General features: G+C 44.3%; 1 protein-coding gene across 5 annotated transcripts in view; it reads left to right on the top strand.

Moving 5' to 3' along the window:
* The window catches only part of ADIPOR2 (adiponectin receptor 2), a 58,527-nt gene that overhangs the window by 36,182 nt on the left and 5,695 nt on the right, over positions 1-16,650 (top strand). For all 5 annotated transcript variants that reach the window (XM_075006009.1, XM_075005979.1, XM_075005999.1 and 2 more), the window contains 2 exons: positions 10,992-11,111; positions 14,367-14,538. In XM_075006009.1, coding sequence (XP_074862110.1) covers positions 10,992-11,111; positions 14,367-14,538 — 292 coding nt within the window. The remainder of the gene's footprint in view (positions 1-10,991; positions 11,112-14,366; positions 14,539-16,650) is intronic.

Below are 16,650 nucleotides of genomic sequence, written 5' to 3'. Positions count from 1 at the left end.
GTATGTGGGACTTAGTTATATGTTCTGTCAGCTGAATTGGTTCATGTTTTGTGAATGCCTTGATCATAAACTGAAGATTCTGTAATGTGTGGGAAGAAATGTAACTGTAGCTCCTTTGGCGTGCTGTACCAGTTTCATAACTGTGTGCACTTATAGAACAAGTAGTCTTGTGGCACCTTATAGACTAACAGATATTTTGGAGCATAAACTTTCATGGGCAAAGACCTGCTTAATCAGGTGGATGAGTGGGCGCGTAGTTTCAGAGGGGTGTTTAAAGAGTGGGGTCCCAGTAAGAGGGAGGGCCAGAGCTGACAAGGTCTATTCAGCAAGGTGAAAATGGCCCAGTATCAACAGTACTTATCAAAAGGGGAAAAAATAAGTCAGATCGGATGGGGATGTGAACCTTTGTCAGAGTCAAATGGGGAGCTGTTAGCACCCAAAGCAGAGAAAACTGCCTTTGTAAGCTGCGAGCCACTGCCAGGCTCTGTTTAATCCATGGCTAATGGAGTCAACTTTGCAAATAAATTGCAGCTCAGAGATTTCTCTCTCCATTTGATTTTTAAAACTTTTTTGTTTCAGAACTGTCACCCTTAAATCTGCCACTGAATGTCCAGGGAGATTGAAGTGTTCCCCCGTGGGCTTCTGTACATTACCGTTCCTGATGTCTGATTTATGTCCATTTATTCTTTTACGGAGAGACTGTCCAGTTTGGCCAATGTAAATCACGTGGGGCATTGTTGGCACATGATGGCATGTATTGTATTAGTAGATGTGCAGGTGAAGGAGCCCCTGATAGTATAGTTGGTATTAGGTCCTGTGATGATGTTACTGGTGTAGATATGTGAGCAGAGTTGGTAGCGAGAACTGTTGCAGGGGCTGGTTCCGGGCCTAGAGTCACTGGTTTGTGATTTGTAGTGGCTGGGGAGGATTGGTTTAAGGTTGGTAGGCTGGCTGTAGGCGAGGACAGGCCTGCCTCCCAAGGTCTGTGAGAATGAAAGATCATTGTTCAGGATGGGTTGCAGATCACTGATGCACTGGAGAAGCCTTAGGTGGGGGCTGTATGTGATGGTCAGTGGTATTCTCTTGTTTTCCTTGCGCGGCCTGTCTTGTAGCAGGTGGCTTTTGGGTACCTGTCTGGCTCTATCAGTCTGTTTCCTCACTTCCTTAGGGGGGTATTGTAGTTTGAGGAAAGCTTGGTAAAGGTCTTGTAGATGTTTGTCTCTGTCTGATGGATCAGAGCAAATATGGTTGTACCTTAGTGCCTTGCTGTAAACAATGGATCGTGTAGTATGCCCTGGATGGAAGCTGGAATTGTGCAGATAAGCATAGTGGTCCGTGGGTTTTTGGTATACGGTGGTATGTATGTGACCGTTGCTTATTTGTACAGTAGTGTCCAGGAAGTGAATTTCATGTGTGGACTGGTCCAGGCTAAGGTTGATGGTGGGGTGGAAACTGTTGAAATCCTGGTGGAACTCTTCAAGAGCCTCCTTCCCCTGGGTCCAGATGATGATGAAGTCATCAGTGTAGCGCAGGTAGAGAAGGAGCGCTAGGGGACGAGAACTGAGAAAGCGTTGTTCCAGGTCAGCCATAAAAATGTTGGCATACTGTGGGGCCATGCGGGTGCCCATAGCAGTGCCACTGATTTGAAGGTACAGTTTGTCCCCAAATCTGAAATAGTTGTGGATGAGGACAAAGTCACAAAGCTCCGTCACCATTTTTGCTTCGGTGTCATCAGGAATAATGTTCCTAACAGCTTGGAGTCCATCTGCATGTGGGATATTGGTGTAAAGGGCCTCTACAACCATGGTGGCCAGGATGGTGTTTTCAGGAAGGTCACCAATGGATTGTAGTTGCCTGAGGAAGTCGGTAGTATCTTGAAGAAAGCTGGGGATGCTGGTAGCGTAGGGTCTAAGCCGAGAGTCCACGTATCCAGACAATCCTGTGGTGAGGGTGCCAATGCCTGAGATGATGGGGCGTCTGGGATTCCCAGGTTTATGGATCTTGGGTAGCAGGTAGGATAAACCTGGTTTGGGTTCAAGGAGTGTGTCTGTGTAAATCTGTTCCTGTGTTTTTATAGGGACGGTCTTGAGCAGATGCTGTAGTTTTTTTGTGTATTCCTCGGTGGGATCTTCGGACAGAGGCCTGTAGAATGTGGTATTGGAGAGTTGCCTGGCAGCCTCCTTTTGGTAGTCTGTCCTATTCATGATGACAACAGCGCCTCCCTTGTCAGCCTGTTGGAAGACAATGTCAGAGTTGTTTCTGAGGCTGTTGATGGCGTTGCGTTCTCCACGGCTGAGGTTATAGGGTAAGCGATGCCGCTTTTCTACAATTTTTGCCTGTGCGCGCCGGCAGACGCATTCTATGTATAGGTCCAGTTTGTCATTTCGACCATCGGGGAGTCCATGAGGAATTCTTTTTCTGGTTCCATAGGTGGGAGGGTACCTGTGGGTCAGTGCGCTGTTCATTGTCATGTTGGAAGTATTCCTTAAGTCGCAGATGGCGAAAGAAGGCTTCCAGATCCCCACAAAACTGTATCAAGTTTGTGGGGGTGGTGTGGCAGAAAGAGAGTCCTCGAGAAAGGGCAGATTCTTCTGCCGGGCTGAGTGTGTAGTTGGATAGATTGACACTATTGCTGAGTGAGTTGGGGTACCACTATTGTAGCCCCATGTGGAAAGTGGACTTACGCTACTCCATTATTTTTGGAAGATGGAAACCACTTGGATAGTGGAGAAGAATCAGCCTGTTAGTGGCTCTGTGCCTCACCGATAATCTCTAAATAGAAATGATCTGGCTTACAGTGGGTGTGTTCAGAAGTATAATTTAGTTTGCTGCTAGGCTACGGTTTGGCTGTTGGTACAGTTAACTGAAGAGGCTTACTGAATTCTGCTTAAAATATCTCTGCAACAAGGGTGAACAGCAGCCAGTGTTCATTGTCCTTTTAAAGAATTACAAATAAGCAAAGTCTGTTCACTATGCAGAACTTTTTGTGCAATTGTGTACCTTCTTAGAAAGTATTTTGGGTATTTCATGAGAATTTCTAGGACTCTGGCTCTTTAATCTAACATTCTGCCTGCCATTGTGAAGGTTGTCTGATATACATTTATTTGTCTTCACCCAGATGAGGTGTGAGGACAGGGGTCATATGTGTTGACTTCATAGTGTGAACCAATGTCTAGTGTTAGTGTTGTGATGATCAGTCTGCAGACTGATTTTTAGTGTTTAATTATTAGGGCTTGAGATCTGTCACAGCATTTTTATCAAAAATAGTGATGCTGTCTCCATAAACTTAGAAAAGCTATGGGTTTAATGTGACTACTGCATAACTTTTATTTAAAAAAACAAACAAACAAACCACAACCAAACTAATGAAATACAGCTTTAACTCTTTAAAGTTATAGCAGGCCAACGTTAGCCGCTGCCCCACTGACTGTACATAGCAGCACCCTCCATCTGGGCACTGTAACTGTAATCCCAGCTCAAGAGAAGAGGATGGGATATGGGGGCGGGGGGAGGGGGCGGCTTATGAGTGAACTTGCCCCACACTTATCCAGCAATGGCATATCCTGTCCTGGGGTGGGGGGGCACGCGCTAGCCTGACTTCCTGCTTCACCTTGAACATGGCCAGTGGTGGTTTCTGTGTCCTTAGCAGGCAGCTGTACTACTACTCTATGTTCCATGAAATACGTAGGCTAGTTGGGGTGCCTCTTCCCTCCACCTCGCACCCTGTAGGGAGGGGAGTGGGGCTGAAGCTCTCCTCCCATTTGTATGTTTGCATCATTCCTCACTCTTGCTGGGGAGCACAAAAAGCCCACGAGCCTGGACCCACCCCAGCTGGGCGACATGCACCCATCCCCCAGCTGTATCTGCTGGAGCTGCAGTGGCCATGGGAAGGTGCTTTTCACCTGGCCCCAAGTTGTTGCAAAGAGAGGAGACTGGGTTCATCCTCTCTCCCTGGGACAGCCTGCATATTGAACCCCGCATGCACAACCCCACCCTAGAGCAGTGATTTAAACAAGGCATGTACATTTTAATTTTTGTTTCCAAAAACAAAAATGAATTAAGGACCTGAGCAATGCAGGGTAAATCTTCTGGTGTGATAAAGTAGTTCTTAGTTCTTACTCCAAATTTATGCCCAATTAATTTTGGATTTCCATGTCAGTCAGTTCGTTATTTTACAAGCGTTTTTCCCAAACCCTGTTTAGATAAAAATGAGGTAAAGTTGCATTGCTTGGATGCTGTGTTTCCTGTCCGTTTAGGTAGGACTAAGGATTTTAGGGAGTGTGCAGCTACAGTGCCCCAATGGGTGAGTGGTGGGCAGGGAGCAGACAGGGGGGGGTCTGTGGGCTGCAGGTGGAGCACCAGTGAGCTGCAGGTTGTCCACCATTGTTGAAGGGGATAGTTCAGTTGTGGTGGGAGTGGGACTGAGCAAATAAAGGGTTTTCTGCAAGTGGTCTTTTTTCATTCCTTCATGCAACTTACTTTCTCCCTTTGTGGTATAGATCTGTGTGCATATGTTGGCAAAGCATTCTTCAGCAGGTGCTGCTTCCTCCACCTCATGTTGGAACACCCAGCTTCTGTGATTCCCCCTCCCACCCCCTTTGCACTTCCCTTGTTGTTTTTTTTGCATAATTTGGATTGTCTTTGTTTCCGTGCTGTAGTTCAGGCAGAGATATCTCCTAAAGAAATGTCTCTTACTGTGGCTTTGTTGAACCGATACAATCAAATGCATGTGACTTTTTTTATAACCTGATGAATGGGCTTTTGATATAGCCCTAAAAACCTGTGCTTGACTCTTTCTGCTTTTGTATTTTAATCCTCCATTGACAGAAAAGGAACAAAGAACCATTTTCTTTGCATTTATTCCATCCACCACAGTCTTTTGTACTGTTGAGTGATGTTTTCTTTCTTTTGGCTGAGCTGTACTGTGTGGCATAGAAGTGCCTCAGTGAAAGGAGGACCCATTGCTCTGAACGATTTGATAGGCTGTCACAGGGAACATGATGCACTGGCACTTCTGACAGTGGGTAGAAGGAATCCTGGAGAATGTCCAGATGGTGCATGTCTCAAGGACTAGGTCTGTGACTTCTCAGTGCAACTAGTTTGACCTTTTGAAAAAGGTTGCAATGTCAGTATATTGTTACAAGAATCTTCTCAGGACTTAAAGCACAAAGTGATTTAGGTGGTAAGGAAAAGGGGAATAATTGCTTTTTAAAAAGGAAAGATTAAAAAACTTGAGTCTGAAGGTAAGCAAAAGGTTTGGGACAATAATTCTTGGCGGAAGATTGAGATTTGTCTTGCTGGAGACAACTCGAAAAGGGGATCTTGGTTTATGCCACCCAGTGCAAAATTTGACATGAAGAATTTTATCAGCAGGGTGTCAGGTGGCATTATTCATAACTTTTGGATTTGGCATATTAAGCATTTACATGCAATGGTTTTCCTTTGTTCAAACAAATTAACGTGTATTCCCTGTCCTGTTTTTGTTTGGTGTCTTTTTGTTGCAAACCTGTTTTGCTGTATTCATTATGTTGTCTTCTATCATAAACTTTTTGGCCATTTTTTTAAATTTGTGCAGTGCCTTGCCCAGAAGGATTGTAGCTGCTACTGCAGTAGATGTAAATTGGCTTAAGTTTTACTATAACAAGATAGCGAAGGATCTCAGAAGCATCCAGACCTTGTTGCTGTAGATTCTTAGCATCTTGTATTTCTGTTCCTCTATTTACATTTTATACACCAGCAGTTGTCAGTAAAGGTAATTGTTTTAGTGAAGGGGAAAGAGCCATGGTTCAATTAAAGCATGCTTCCTGGGACTCTTTCCTGCACATCTAAAATATAGCAAATTGGAGCTACTGTGTCCCTTGGCTATTGCTGACATAATACACAATGCACACTTTGTGCCGAGATTACTTGTTATTGAAGCAAGTAGTTAGCTAACTTGTGTTGATAATAGGAAGCAAGAAGACAGTTTTTGCTTAGCAAAGAATTTTGGGAGACACAGCTGCAAACATCTGTGGGCTCTGTGTCCCCTATGTGACAGGTAGGTCTGGACTGTGGGGTAGGGACTTCATTTCTGGGCTCCAGAGGCCAGGACTTGTCAGCATTCTGCAACTGGTGCAATTCTCTACTGAACAGTAAAGAAAACAATTTAAGCCTCCCAGTATGTGCTGAAGAGAAAAGAGCATCCGTGATCTTATCTACCTCAAATAGGCAGTACCTGCCCAGAAGGGCAGTTAACGTACGGAAAAACCACTGTTTCTTCCGACCTACCACCCAAAAAACCAATCCTGAAACTTGGCAGGAAAAGCTCTAATGATGGAGGGCTGCTCGTGCTGTAGCTAGGTCAAACTCAAAGGCGTGAGTTATTTGTTTGGAAGCTGCTGTTCAGAGGAGCGTTGGCACCCTGCAGTATTCTGTGTTCTCTGTGCCTGTCAGCTGGTTTTGTAACAATCGCATGCTGTGCTGTTGTGTGGCTAGGAGAGGGAGGAGGAGTTTTATTCAGCACTCACTGGTACAAATGCTTTTCTGCACAAAGGTTAGATTTCATGTAGCCATATGCCTTTGTTCTCATGGAGATCACATCTGCCTCACTTGGACTAATGTGGGGGAAGGGACTTGAGGAGTGTCAGTAACTGGGGATGGTAGAAAGAAAGGCTACCTTTAAGTTCCCTTTCATAAAGTACATGAAACTTCCTGCCTTAGGTTATTGCTGAGTCAGTTTAGTAAATGTTTTCTCTGGAAGCTCAGTCTAGGCAGCTTGCCTTTGTCATGCTGCTGCTTTGGGGTTTAGCATATCTACAAAAGCCCTGGGCAAGGGCGTGTGTGAGAATCTTCTGTGGCAGGTGCAATTCTTCACAGCCTTTACATTCCTCCATTTGGGAACTAGTCCTTTTCCTGAGCAGATGCATATGTGGAGCGATCTCTCAGTCCTTGTCAATATTGAACGCTGGCACAGATCAGTAGCTGATCATGCGCATAAAGCAAACAAACTCTCTTTCATCCAGTGTCAAATTGAGTAATTCTAACGCAAAAAGATACATTAACAAGAGTGCAGAGGCCAAACCGAGTGACCCCACACCTGCTTTTTCCTAGCCGTTTGATTGTCTTGGTGTCTGCCTATTTCTTTAAACAACGCATCGAGTGAATCCTCCATGACCAGTCCTCCAAAACCATTTCAAAATGGTTTTATTTTAAATTGTGTTTATTTTTAAAAAATGACCTGCTCAGGAAAAGGGCTAAATTCCAGTAAGTTGGAGGCATTTAATGCATATTGTCCATTAGCCAGGCTGCAAAGAGCTTTGGCACAGTATTACTGAAGAACTCGCTTTTTCTCATCCTTGTGACAGCTCTTCTTGCTAGTTGCTGCACTGAGTGCTACCACAACAATCTGCTGAAGCCTGGACTGATTCCCAGGGAGTTAGGGCATGTCTTCACTTGCAAGCTAATTAACATTAAAGCAGGGTCTGAACTTGAAGTGCCATTTCACATGCAATTGTAGACTAACTGTTCAGACAGGCCTTAAAGCAAGATTTTTTACAAGCAGTGTGCTTTTTTTCAAAGCTGCTTTATATACCCCAAAGGACATACACTGAAGAAACTTTAAATGTACAATAGTGTTCAGAAAGGAAACAGATTATCATCATCTGCTGTCAAAATGGCCAGTTGGTAGGTGATATCACCAACATTGAGACATGGGACACTTAGAAGCTGACTGGATTAGCTTTCAAGGGACCATGAGGAAAAGAGTATGCCCCTTGGCCTAGCTCTTCAGCACATAGATTCCAGTAACTTGAAAGTACTGGCTATTAACTTTTTTTGAATCTCCTCTGTGGAAAAGATTAAATACCTTGAAAGACAAACTTGACACTTCATCCATCTGTTGTACACTCTGTCTTATTTCTCTTCCAGTAAGGTAGTGTAGAAACAGAATGAGGCCTCCAAGTTCACATCCTTGTTTTCTAACTTGTCATATCAGCCCTAAGTTTAATATGAAGATAATTCCATTTGCTCACAAATTTGCTTCCATTGTCAGTGGTGAATGCTTCAGTGCATGCAGTGTCATGTTGTGTCTGACCCTGAGTAATCCCAGGACCATTGATAACAATTGTAAAATCCTTAGTGTTGCAGCATCAAGTTTGGGATAATGGATCTCAACACAGACGAAGGTTTCTCATTTCCAAACAGTGTAGAAAATAGTGAAGGTCCTGCTCCCAAATGATAAAATGATGTGGAATCAAGAAACAAGGTTACTGTTTTAAAGCGTCCTCCTCCTGTCAACCCTTTCCACTGTGCCAGGGTATTGAGGCACATGTGAAGATCATTTATATGCCATTTCCAAAGATGATGATAGCTGGGCCTTTGGGAGTTTTACAGAACCCTAACACAGAGTCCTTGCGTACCTGTGAAAGCTCACTTCAGAGGAACTACATAGCTCAGTAGCTCGGAAGTAGGATAGTGCCACACCTCTTGGTTGCAGGTGAGGTAGATTGCAAGTCAGTAATAGTTGATGTTGGTCTTATGTGAGAAACTGATTTGTCTAATTTTTGTGACCACAATTGGCCTCTTGTATTCGGTCTCAGGAAGGGAATGCAGAGACTGAAATAACATCATTAGGACAGAAAGAAGAAATTGTCTTGAGATCCATTCAAAGTCCAGGCTTAAAGCACATTGGTGGCTGGAAGACTTTGGTCTGGAATGCTGTTACTCCGGTACCTCTCACCGACACTAAATTCACTTTGTTTGTTTGTGTAGATATAATACATAGTCAATCAAGTAAATGGCTTCCGCATAATCAGATAGGCTCTTATACCGGTCATGGTGCAGCCAGGTGACTGACCAACTTCATTTGCGATTAAAGGGAAAAAGTAGTGAAGGTCCCACTTATGCTGGGATTTCTGGTGCTGTTCAGTGCAGTGGAAGTAATGGAGGGCCAAAGGATTGTTTCTTCGCAATCCTGTCATTTTGCATAAGGAGCAGTGTTCCCTGTCATTTTCTCCCATCCATGGAGGGGGAATTAATTTTTGTTGTGTATACCACCAGTAGAAACACATGCTGTCCACTGGGGGTGGCTGTGAATGCTCTGCTAATCAGCTGGGAGGCACCTGAATCTCTCCAAGGCAGCTGCCCAAGCTGTCACAGGGAACGCTGATGAGGAACACATTCTATGCTGGGGTCTGCAACCAAAGTTGTGAGACAATCCAGTTACCCAAATTTGGTTCCAAATCAATACTTCAGGAGTTACAGTGCATGTGAATATGAGACAGTCCTTCCCTTACCTCCCCACCTTCCCATGTACACCTTTCCCTGCCCCCATAGGGGACCCCCAGGCTCACAGCTGCCCCACCCACTCATGCCACAGCTGCCTTCCATGCTACTGCTCCCCTTCTTCCCCTCCCCAACGGCTGCCCACCAGCACTGCATACTCTGGCTGCAGTCTCCCACACTTCATCCCAAGCCCCGATTGTTGGTTTTTCCCATCACCCCGTCCTCCCTGGTTTCCCAGCCCAGCTCTGGCTCAGCACCTTTGCGCTGCCTGAGTCTGGGGCCCGTATGTGTTGCCCCTTGACCCCTCCTTTCTTCAGCCCTTCTACTCCCCACACTGCGGTCCATGCAGGGGGAGGGAGCTGCCTGTGCCTGTCTCCCTGCAGCATGCACAGCTCATGAGGCAAAGCAGCTTCTGTTGCTCATCACGTTACAGAGTCCGGAGCCGCAGAGGAGTCGGCACCAGGAGCCACAAATGACTCTTTAAAGAGCTTCAGGTTGCTGATCCCTGTTCTGTGGAAAGACATGAAGAGGAATTGGACTAAGAGGGCAGAGCCTACGGTGGTGCTCTCAGCAAAACTTTATTGTTGCTAGATTAAACAGAAATCAGTAGTAAACGTGTGTTGATTCATTTTGCCTTACTGGGAATATGAGAACTTGTTAGGAGAGACTTCCTTATAATTTCTAATTAACACCTACCTCTCAGAGCAATATTTGTGTATAAGAATCATGGATATTCTTTCTTCTAAATCACTGTGTTCCTGATCCTCCTAAGATTTTTATACTGCAAAAATGGATGTTTTGGGACAATTCTTATTATAGTTGTACTTCAGCTAAACATTTAAATTAGGGTGCAATGACCACTGAAAACAATTCCTAAGAAACCTCTTATTCTCATGATTATCAATATAATGAATGGAGCAGTTCTCTCTCCAAATGGGAGGTGACATCTTGCTGATGTTTGACTTAGATTGCTTTTCTGTGAAACAGGCTTGAAACATCAGAAATGCAGGATATGTGGCCAATGGTTTTCAGTGTTGATGTAAAGCCTCTTTTATTTTTTATGGGCTAAGTCTCTTTTCCTCAGCGCTCCTCTGCCAAATGCAAGTGAGCTTCCTGTGCTGTAGACTTTCAGATTTTCTGTTGGCTTATTTTTATAAGGGGTTTTAACATTTTTAAAGTTATTTCCTCTAGCATCAAATACCTTAGTTTGCTGCTTTATTAAATTCTTAATGTATCTGCCAGTGTTTGTGTATCACAAAGTGGGACTAAACTGGGAGGGAGTGTCTGAGCTGTAGTTTGAAGACTTGCTTGTGAGCTTCATCGTACTGGAAGGTGAAGTATCTCGGAGATCAATGATGGAGTCGCCTGTCAATATTTCTTGAAAACTTTGGAATATCTTGTGATTCCAACAAAATTAGAATTTGAGACTTCATAGCAGGGTTGAGGAACCTTTTACAGGTTGGGACCATTGACCTATAGACAAATCAGTCGGGGACCACATCAGTGAGAAACAAACAACCCCCCCGCCATCCTCCCTGGCTTGTTTGTGCTCGGAAAAACCATGGATAGCACTTGTATAAACACCTCAGTCACTTTGGAAAATTTTACCCCTTGTCTTGAATTGAAATTTCGCGTCAACTGCTAGCCTATGTTTGGTTTTGGAGAAAAATATAAGATGATTCTTTGCCTTATCAGCTTTTTTTATGTAATGTTTGGTTTTTCTCTTCCAGAGTTCTGAGGAATGCGACTGTAATGATGAACCAGCTCAGGAAGATGAAGGGTTTATGGGTATGTCCCCTCTTTTACAAGCCCACCATGCCATGGAAAAAATGGAAGAGTTTGTATGTAAGGTAAGCAAGAAAGTCATTTAGCTAGTGGGCTCCAGTAACTGACAAGCCGTATTCCTGAAGTAAACTATGCCAGCAGTAAACTGGGGAAGAGCAGGTGCACAATGGATTTGGTCATTGAACACTTATATATATTCTGCTAATGCTGCTGCTGTTTGAGACCCCAAGTATTCTATAACTACATGAACTAGAAAGCTTGGAACAATAGAGACTACATTCTGAAATGAGATTAAAGATCATAGTGTAGCTCATGTGTTCCCTTTGGGAAATATGTACGTTAGGAGACAGAATGAAAGCACTCTGCTTCCAGATCCTACTTCAATGTGCTTTTGTTTACAAGGACGTTTCTTTACAGACTTCTGCAGGCTTGATTAGTAACAGAGAAAGCCATGCTAGTCTATATACTATCAAAACAAAAAAGCAGTAAAGTAGCACTTTAAAGACTAACAAAATAATTTATTAGGTGACCTTTTGTGGGACAGACCCACTTCTTCAGATCATAGCCATACCAGAACAGACTCAATATTTAAGGCATAGAGAACCAAACATTACTACTTGATTACTATTTTTGGTTCTCTATGCCTTAAATACTGACTCTGTTCTGGTCTGGCTATGGTCTGAAGAAGTAGGTCTGTCCCAAGAAAGTTCACCTAATAAATTATTTTGTTAGTCTTTAAAGTGCTGCTTTACTGCTTTTTTCCTTCAGACTTGCACATTTTTTGCCTCCACATCATCATTTGCTTCCATTGTAGAATGGACTTTCTCTGCTACACAAATAGACGAGTGGGTTCTCTTTAAACGTCCATCCAAACAAATCCATTGTGAATGATGTGGCTATTGTTGGCCTTGACTCTCAGTTCTGCTAAAGTTGTGGGGAATATATTGTGTTGGCTTCTGGCTGATGCCCTTATTTTGGATTTGGGTGGAGTGCTGCCTGTGAATACTAACATCATCTCTTTGCCATTGGCAAAAGGATTCTGTGAAGTCCAGGTTGCATTTGAGGGTGTTGTATTTTTTTATTTTATTTTCTTCTTCCTCTTCTTTCTCAAATAAGGAAGCCCCCTACCCTCATTTTTGGTGCATGTGACACGAAACACAACTAATTCTTGGCTATATTTACAATAGAGTTTTGTCAATAAAATTGGTGTTTTGTCAACAAAAGCTGTGGAACATCCACATTCCCAAGGCATTTTGTGGACAGTAAATCGACAGAACTCAGAGCTTCTCTGGACAGCATTCTGCTGCTCCCCCATCGGGCAAAATGCCTCTTTCTACAGATTCTGTCAACAGAAAGCTAGTCTGGACATTCCAGGGAGACCTCTGTCAACAGACTGGGCTTCTGGGACAGTGCTGTGCTTCCGAGAGCTCATTTTGTAGAGAGCAGCTGGACAGTCTAACCTCTCTCTGTCGGCACAGCGGATTGCTCTTTCAATCAGCGTGTCAGTTTGGCTGCTATCTGGACTCTGGAGCTGGACTCTGAAGGCAGCAACCGCAGAGCTTGCTGAAGCTGCAGAAGGAAGAGATGGGTCTTGTCTCACTTGTGCTGCAGGGATGGCTGCAGCTAGGGGCTCCTAGCAGCTAGTCCTGTCCAGTGTAGAAGTAACAATACTTGCACTTTCAGAAACCTCTGCACCCCCTATGCCACACTCACTCCTTGTCCATGTCCTTCCCTTCCCCATTCTGAGCTAGGAAGTCCCCACCAGCACAAGGGCAGGTACAGTCCAACCACAAGTCTCCTCCAGGTGCAGGAACCTCAGGCTGCTGCACAGTCCCAGACAGCGTCCTGCAGCAGGGGGAGGCACCCAGATGTGGCTCTGTCTGGTTCCCACTCCCTCCTCCCCTCTTCAGAGCAGTTTGCTGAAGAGGAACAGGTTGTGTTCTGCGTTTGCCCCGTTAGATCTAGAAACCTCCTTTTGATGTGGCACTCCTAGGAACAAGGAGACATCAGATTTCATGGGAAAGGGTTTATTTCATGGTCCGTGATGCATTTTTTATGGCCATGAAATTGATAGAGCCCTATATATACTTGTTGCTAAGTGAGCAAACCCAAAGGCTGTCTATGCTATTGTATGCAGCCTTCCCCTGATGCTTCTGTGCATTGCTATGCCAGCTGAGGAGCCAGAGTGAAGATTAAGTGCATCTTGTTAGTGCTGTGCCACTGAGGGAGTGCTGTGTAAGAGCCTCTGCATGAGTGATTTTTTGCAAAGGGGGCCTTCTACAAGAGGGGTCAGCGACCCACAGCACGGATGCCAAGAATGGCACGCAAGCTGATTTTCATCAGCATGAGAGGCAGGAGCTCAGCCCTGCACCTTCTCCCCTGTGCAGCTTGGAGCTTGCTCAAAGCCATGTCACCTGTAGGTTAACAAAGACAAGCTAATGCTACCAACCACCACCTAAATGGTAAAGCTCTGCATCTTTATTTATTAATGAAGCTGTTTAAGTAGGACTGTTAATAACTTTAAAAAGTATCACGAGCGCTTGGACTGTGCATAGAGGTCAAAAGGTCACATTTCAGCACTCCTCCTTGGAAGGGTTGCTGACTTTGTACTTTCCTGTTCTACAGGAATGGCACATGAATAGGTGGGAAGGAATACAAGAATTGAGAATGATGGAGATCTCCTAGCAGAGCATCAGAGTTTGGTTCCTTGCTGGTCCTCTGCTTCTTGGGCTGGTAGTACTGGAAGGGCATCAGGCTCAGCCATAAGAGAATTCTCCTCACTTTGTGTATTCTGGATAAGTACTGACTGTCCCATATTAGATTTAAAATACTGCACCAAACACTAGTGGTCATACTGTCAGGAATGCTCTTGAGATGGGACTCTGCTTGGAACTTTATCTGTTAAAGATGAAGAGCCATACCTAGTTTTCTTCAATGGGTGAATGGGTTCCCCACTAAAAATGAATGAATAAACAAATAAAAAAATGTGGAATCATTACTGCCATATGAACCAGGCACATTAAATAGACGTTTAGCTTGTGTTGAGTAGTTACAGTGAGCCTGGTTGTGTTTCCATGTGTTGGCATGTTTGATGTATTCCACTTCCTGCACTAGTGACAGTGCTAGCTCAAGTTCAGACCATTAGTGTGTTGAGTAGAATAGGCACCCTTCACTCTCTGCTCCATATGCTTACTGCATTCATTTTGGTTACTTTAAAGCACTGAGACGAACTCAGGAGTTCCTGTTTTTTCCTTTTGCCATGTAAACGATTTATGGGACTTCATTGGCTGAGATTCTAACCATGTGCTCTTAACCTCCAGGTGTGGGAGGGCCGATGGCGGGTCATACCCCACGATGTTCTCCCCGACTGGCTAAAGGATAATGATTATCTGTTGCATGGGCACAGACCACCTATGCCCTCCTTCCGTGCTTGCTTCAAGAGCATCTTCAGAATACACACTGAGACTGGCAACATCTGGACACATCTTCTAGGTATTTCCATTTTAAAGTGAATATGCACTGTTATTTATTGAAGAGCATAGGCAGCCGGAAAAATGTTTTGGTGGACTGAGACAGCCTGGCATGCACTCCACTGTGGTGGCTGCTTTTCTGGCCTGTTGGTTCACTGCTGTCATGTTGGAGGAACCTGCCACAACATCATGTGTGCATCTGTATCAAACAGAATCCTGCTTCTGTGATGCTCTGCCCAACCTCCTGGCCCCAGTGATGCCAGATGCAGGGCATTAAGACCTGCTGTCCTCTGGGACTATTGCCCTACTCCAGTTAACCTTCCCAGGAAGTACCATGTAGGAGCTAGGAGCCATAAACCCCTCTTGGGACTGAAAAATCTGGCTCTGTTTGCCAGAAATCTTCAGTAGGATAGCACTGTGTAGATGTGGAAGTGGCTGAAACCCCTGTAGACTTACCCACCTGTTGCCTGAGTTTTAGGGCTGGTGTCGAATGTCCCTTAGCTGGGGCAAAATCATAAATGCAGTCACTCTTCTAGCTGTGACATGGTGGATAAGATTCAAGGTATCCCTTGTTAAAATTCTCCCAGCAAAGGTTAGGATTAAGGTGATTTCCTTGCCATTGGAATGTAGCCCCTCTTGATATAGCTGACACAGAGATCTTAAGCATATATCCAAAGATCGCTTCTTGCCTTGAGAGTGCACAAAATTGCAGCAATTTTCAGGGCGTGGTGGGGGTAGGGGATAGAGGAATATACTAGAAGACATTTCTTGGATTCCAGAGAAGGACATTCACCCTTTTAGTATCTCCTTTTTCCAATTATACAAATTGACAGCAGTGCTGTGCTATTGATTTGTGGCTTTTTCAGGAACAAAGGAGAAATGTGTGTGCTGTAAATGCTCAATATATTTGTGCCTGCCCAGTTCTGTTGCCCCCCTGCCTTTTGCAGTTGAGATAGCATTTTTGTTGGAAGGAGAAGCACACTGTTAGCATATTCTGTCCCTCAGTTGTGCTCCTCTTCCCCAATACATGGGATTAATAACAAGGTGAGAAGTATTTTGGGGGAGTTCTGTGTTTAAAGCAGTGATGGAGTGTCACTACTTTTCAGTTGAGAACTGGACGTAGCTCTTCTCAGACTTGTTTGTGCCAATCTCCATTTTGTCAGCAAAGCTCCGACTTCTTCATTCCTCCCATGGAGGTGTGCGCTACTTGCACAGCACTTTCCATTTCCTGCCAAACTAGAGTCATAGGTCTAGCTGGAGGGTCAAGCCTTGCTGTCAACGTTGAGCATCGTTTGCTGTGCCTTAACATGAATTAAATTCAACAAGTGTTGCTTGTTTCCTGCCAGAAACATCTGAACTGTCACTTTTGCAAAAGAGCAGCTTTTTGAGTGCCTTTGCCTGTGCTGAATACCTCCTTCTCATTGCCCAGGGCACATTATCATAGTGTGACAGGAAATTTAACTGGACACAAATTAGTTTCAGAATTAGCATTGCAGTGACTGTCCTACCAACCCTCTGGCCCAGCTTTGGAGTCTTACACTCTTCTACTGTTCACTCAACAGCTGGTATTCTTTGGCAAAAAACTTAAGCTTTGGAATAAATATGCCACAGCAGAAAATTGGGCTCTGATCTTTCTCTGAGACTAGTCCGTCAAGAAGTCCATCAATCGGTGAGGAAAGGGAGGTTGTGCTTCTGGGTGATGAGCTCTTCAGTGACTACCACCATTTGGGGAATCTGGGACTATAATTTGTATGAGGGTTAGGAATCATGATTCTCAGCCTTTGCTTTGGAAACAGAGGACATGATGAGTGGTATTACATCTAACTTTACAGTTTTCCTTACCACTTACATTGGTTATCAGAGACAAAATGCATATTTGGTACCTAGCTGAGAGTGACAGTCGTGTGCTCAACTAGATTCTGGATACCTCACAAAACAAGTGAAACAATGATTTCTGTTCAAATGTCTACAAATTCAGTTTGATCAGATTCAACAAGTGAGTCTCAAACATGTGACTGACTGGATCAGAGAACATGGAAGTGTAAAACTGTCATCATAATCTTGTGTTCTGTTTTCCGCACACCTGTAGACGTGTTCCAGTATAATACTTTTTAGATTGCATGGGTCTGATACC

Source organism: Carettochelys insculpta, chromosome 1 (assembly GCF_033958435.1).
Source record: "Carettochelys insculpta isolate YL-2023 chromosome 1, ASM3395843v1, whole genome shotgun sequence".
NCBI classification, from domain to species: domain Eukaryota; kingdom Metazoa; phylum Chordata; order Testudines; family Carettochelyidae; genus Carettochelys; species Carettochelys insculpta.
This window is presented reverse-complemented; position numbering and strand designations above follow the sequence as displayed.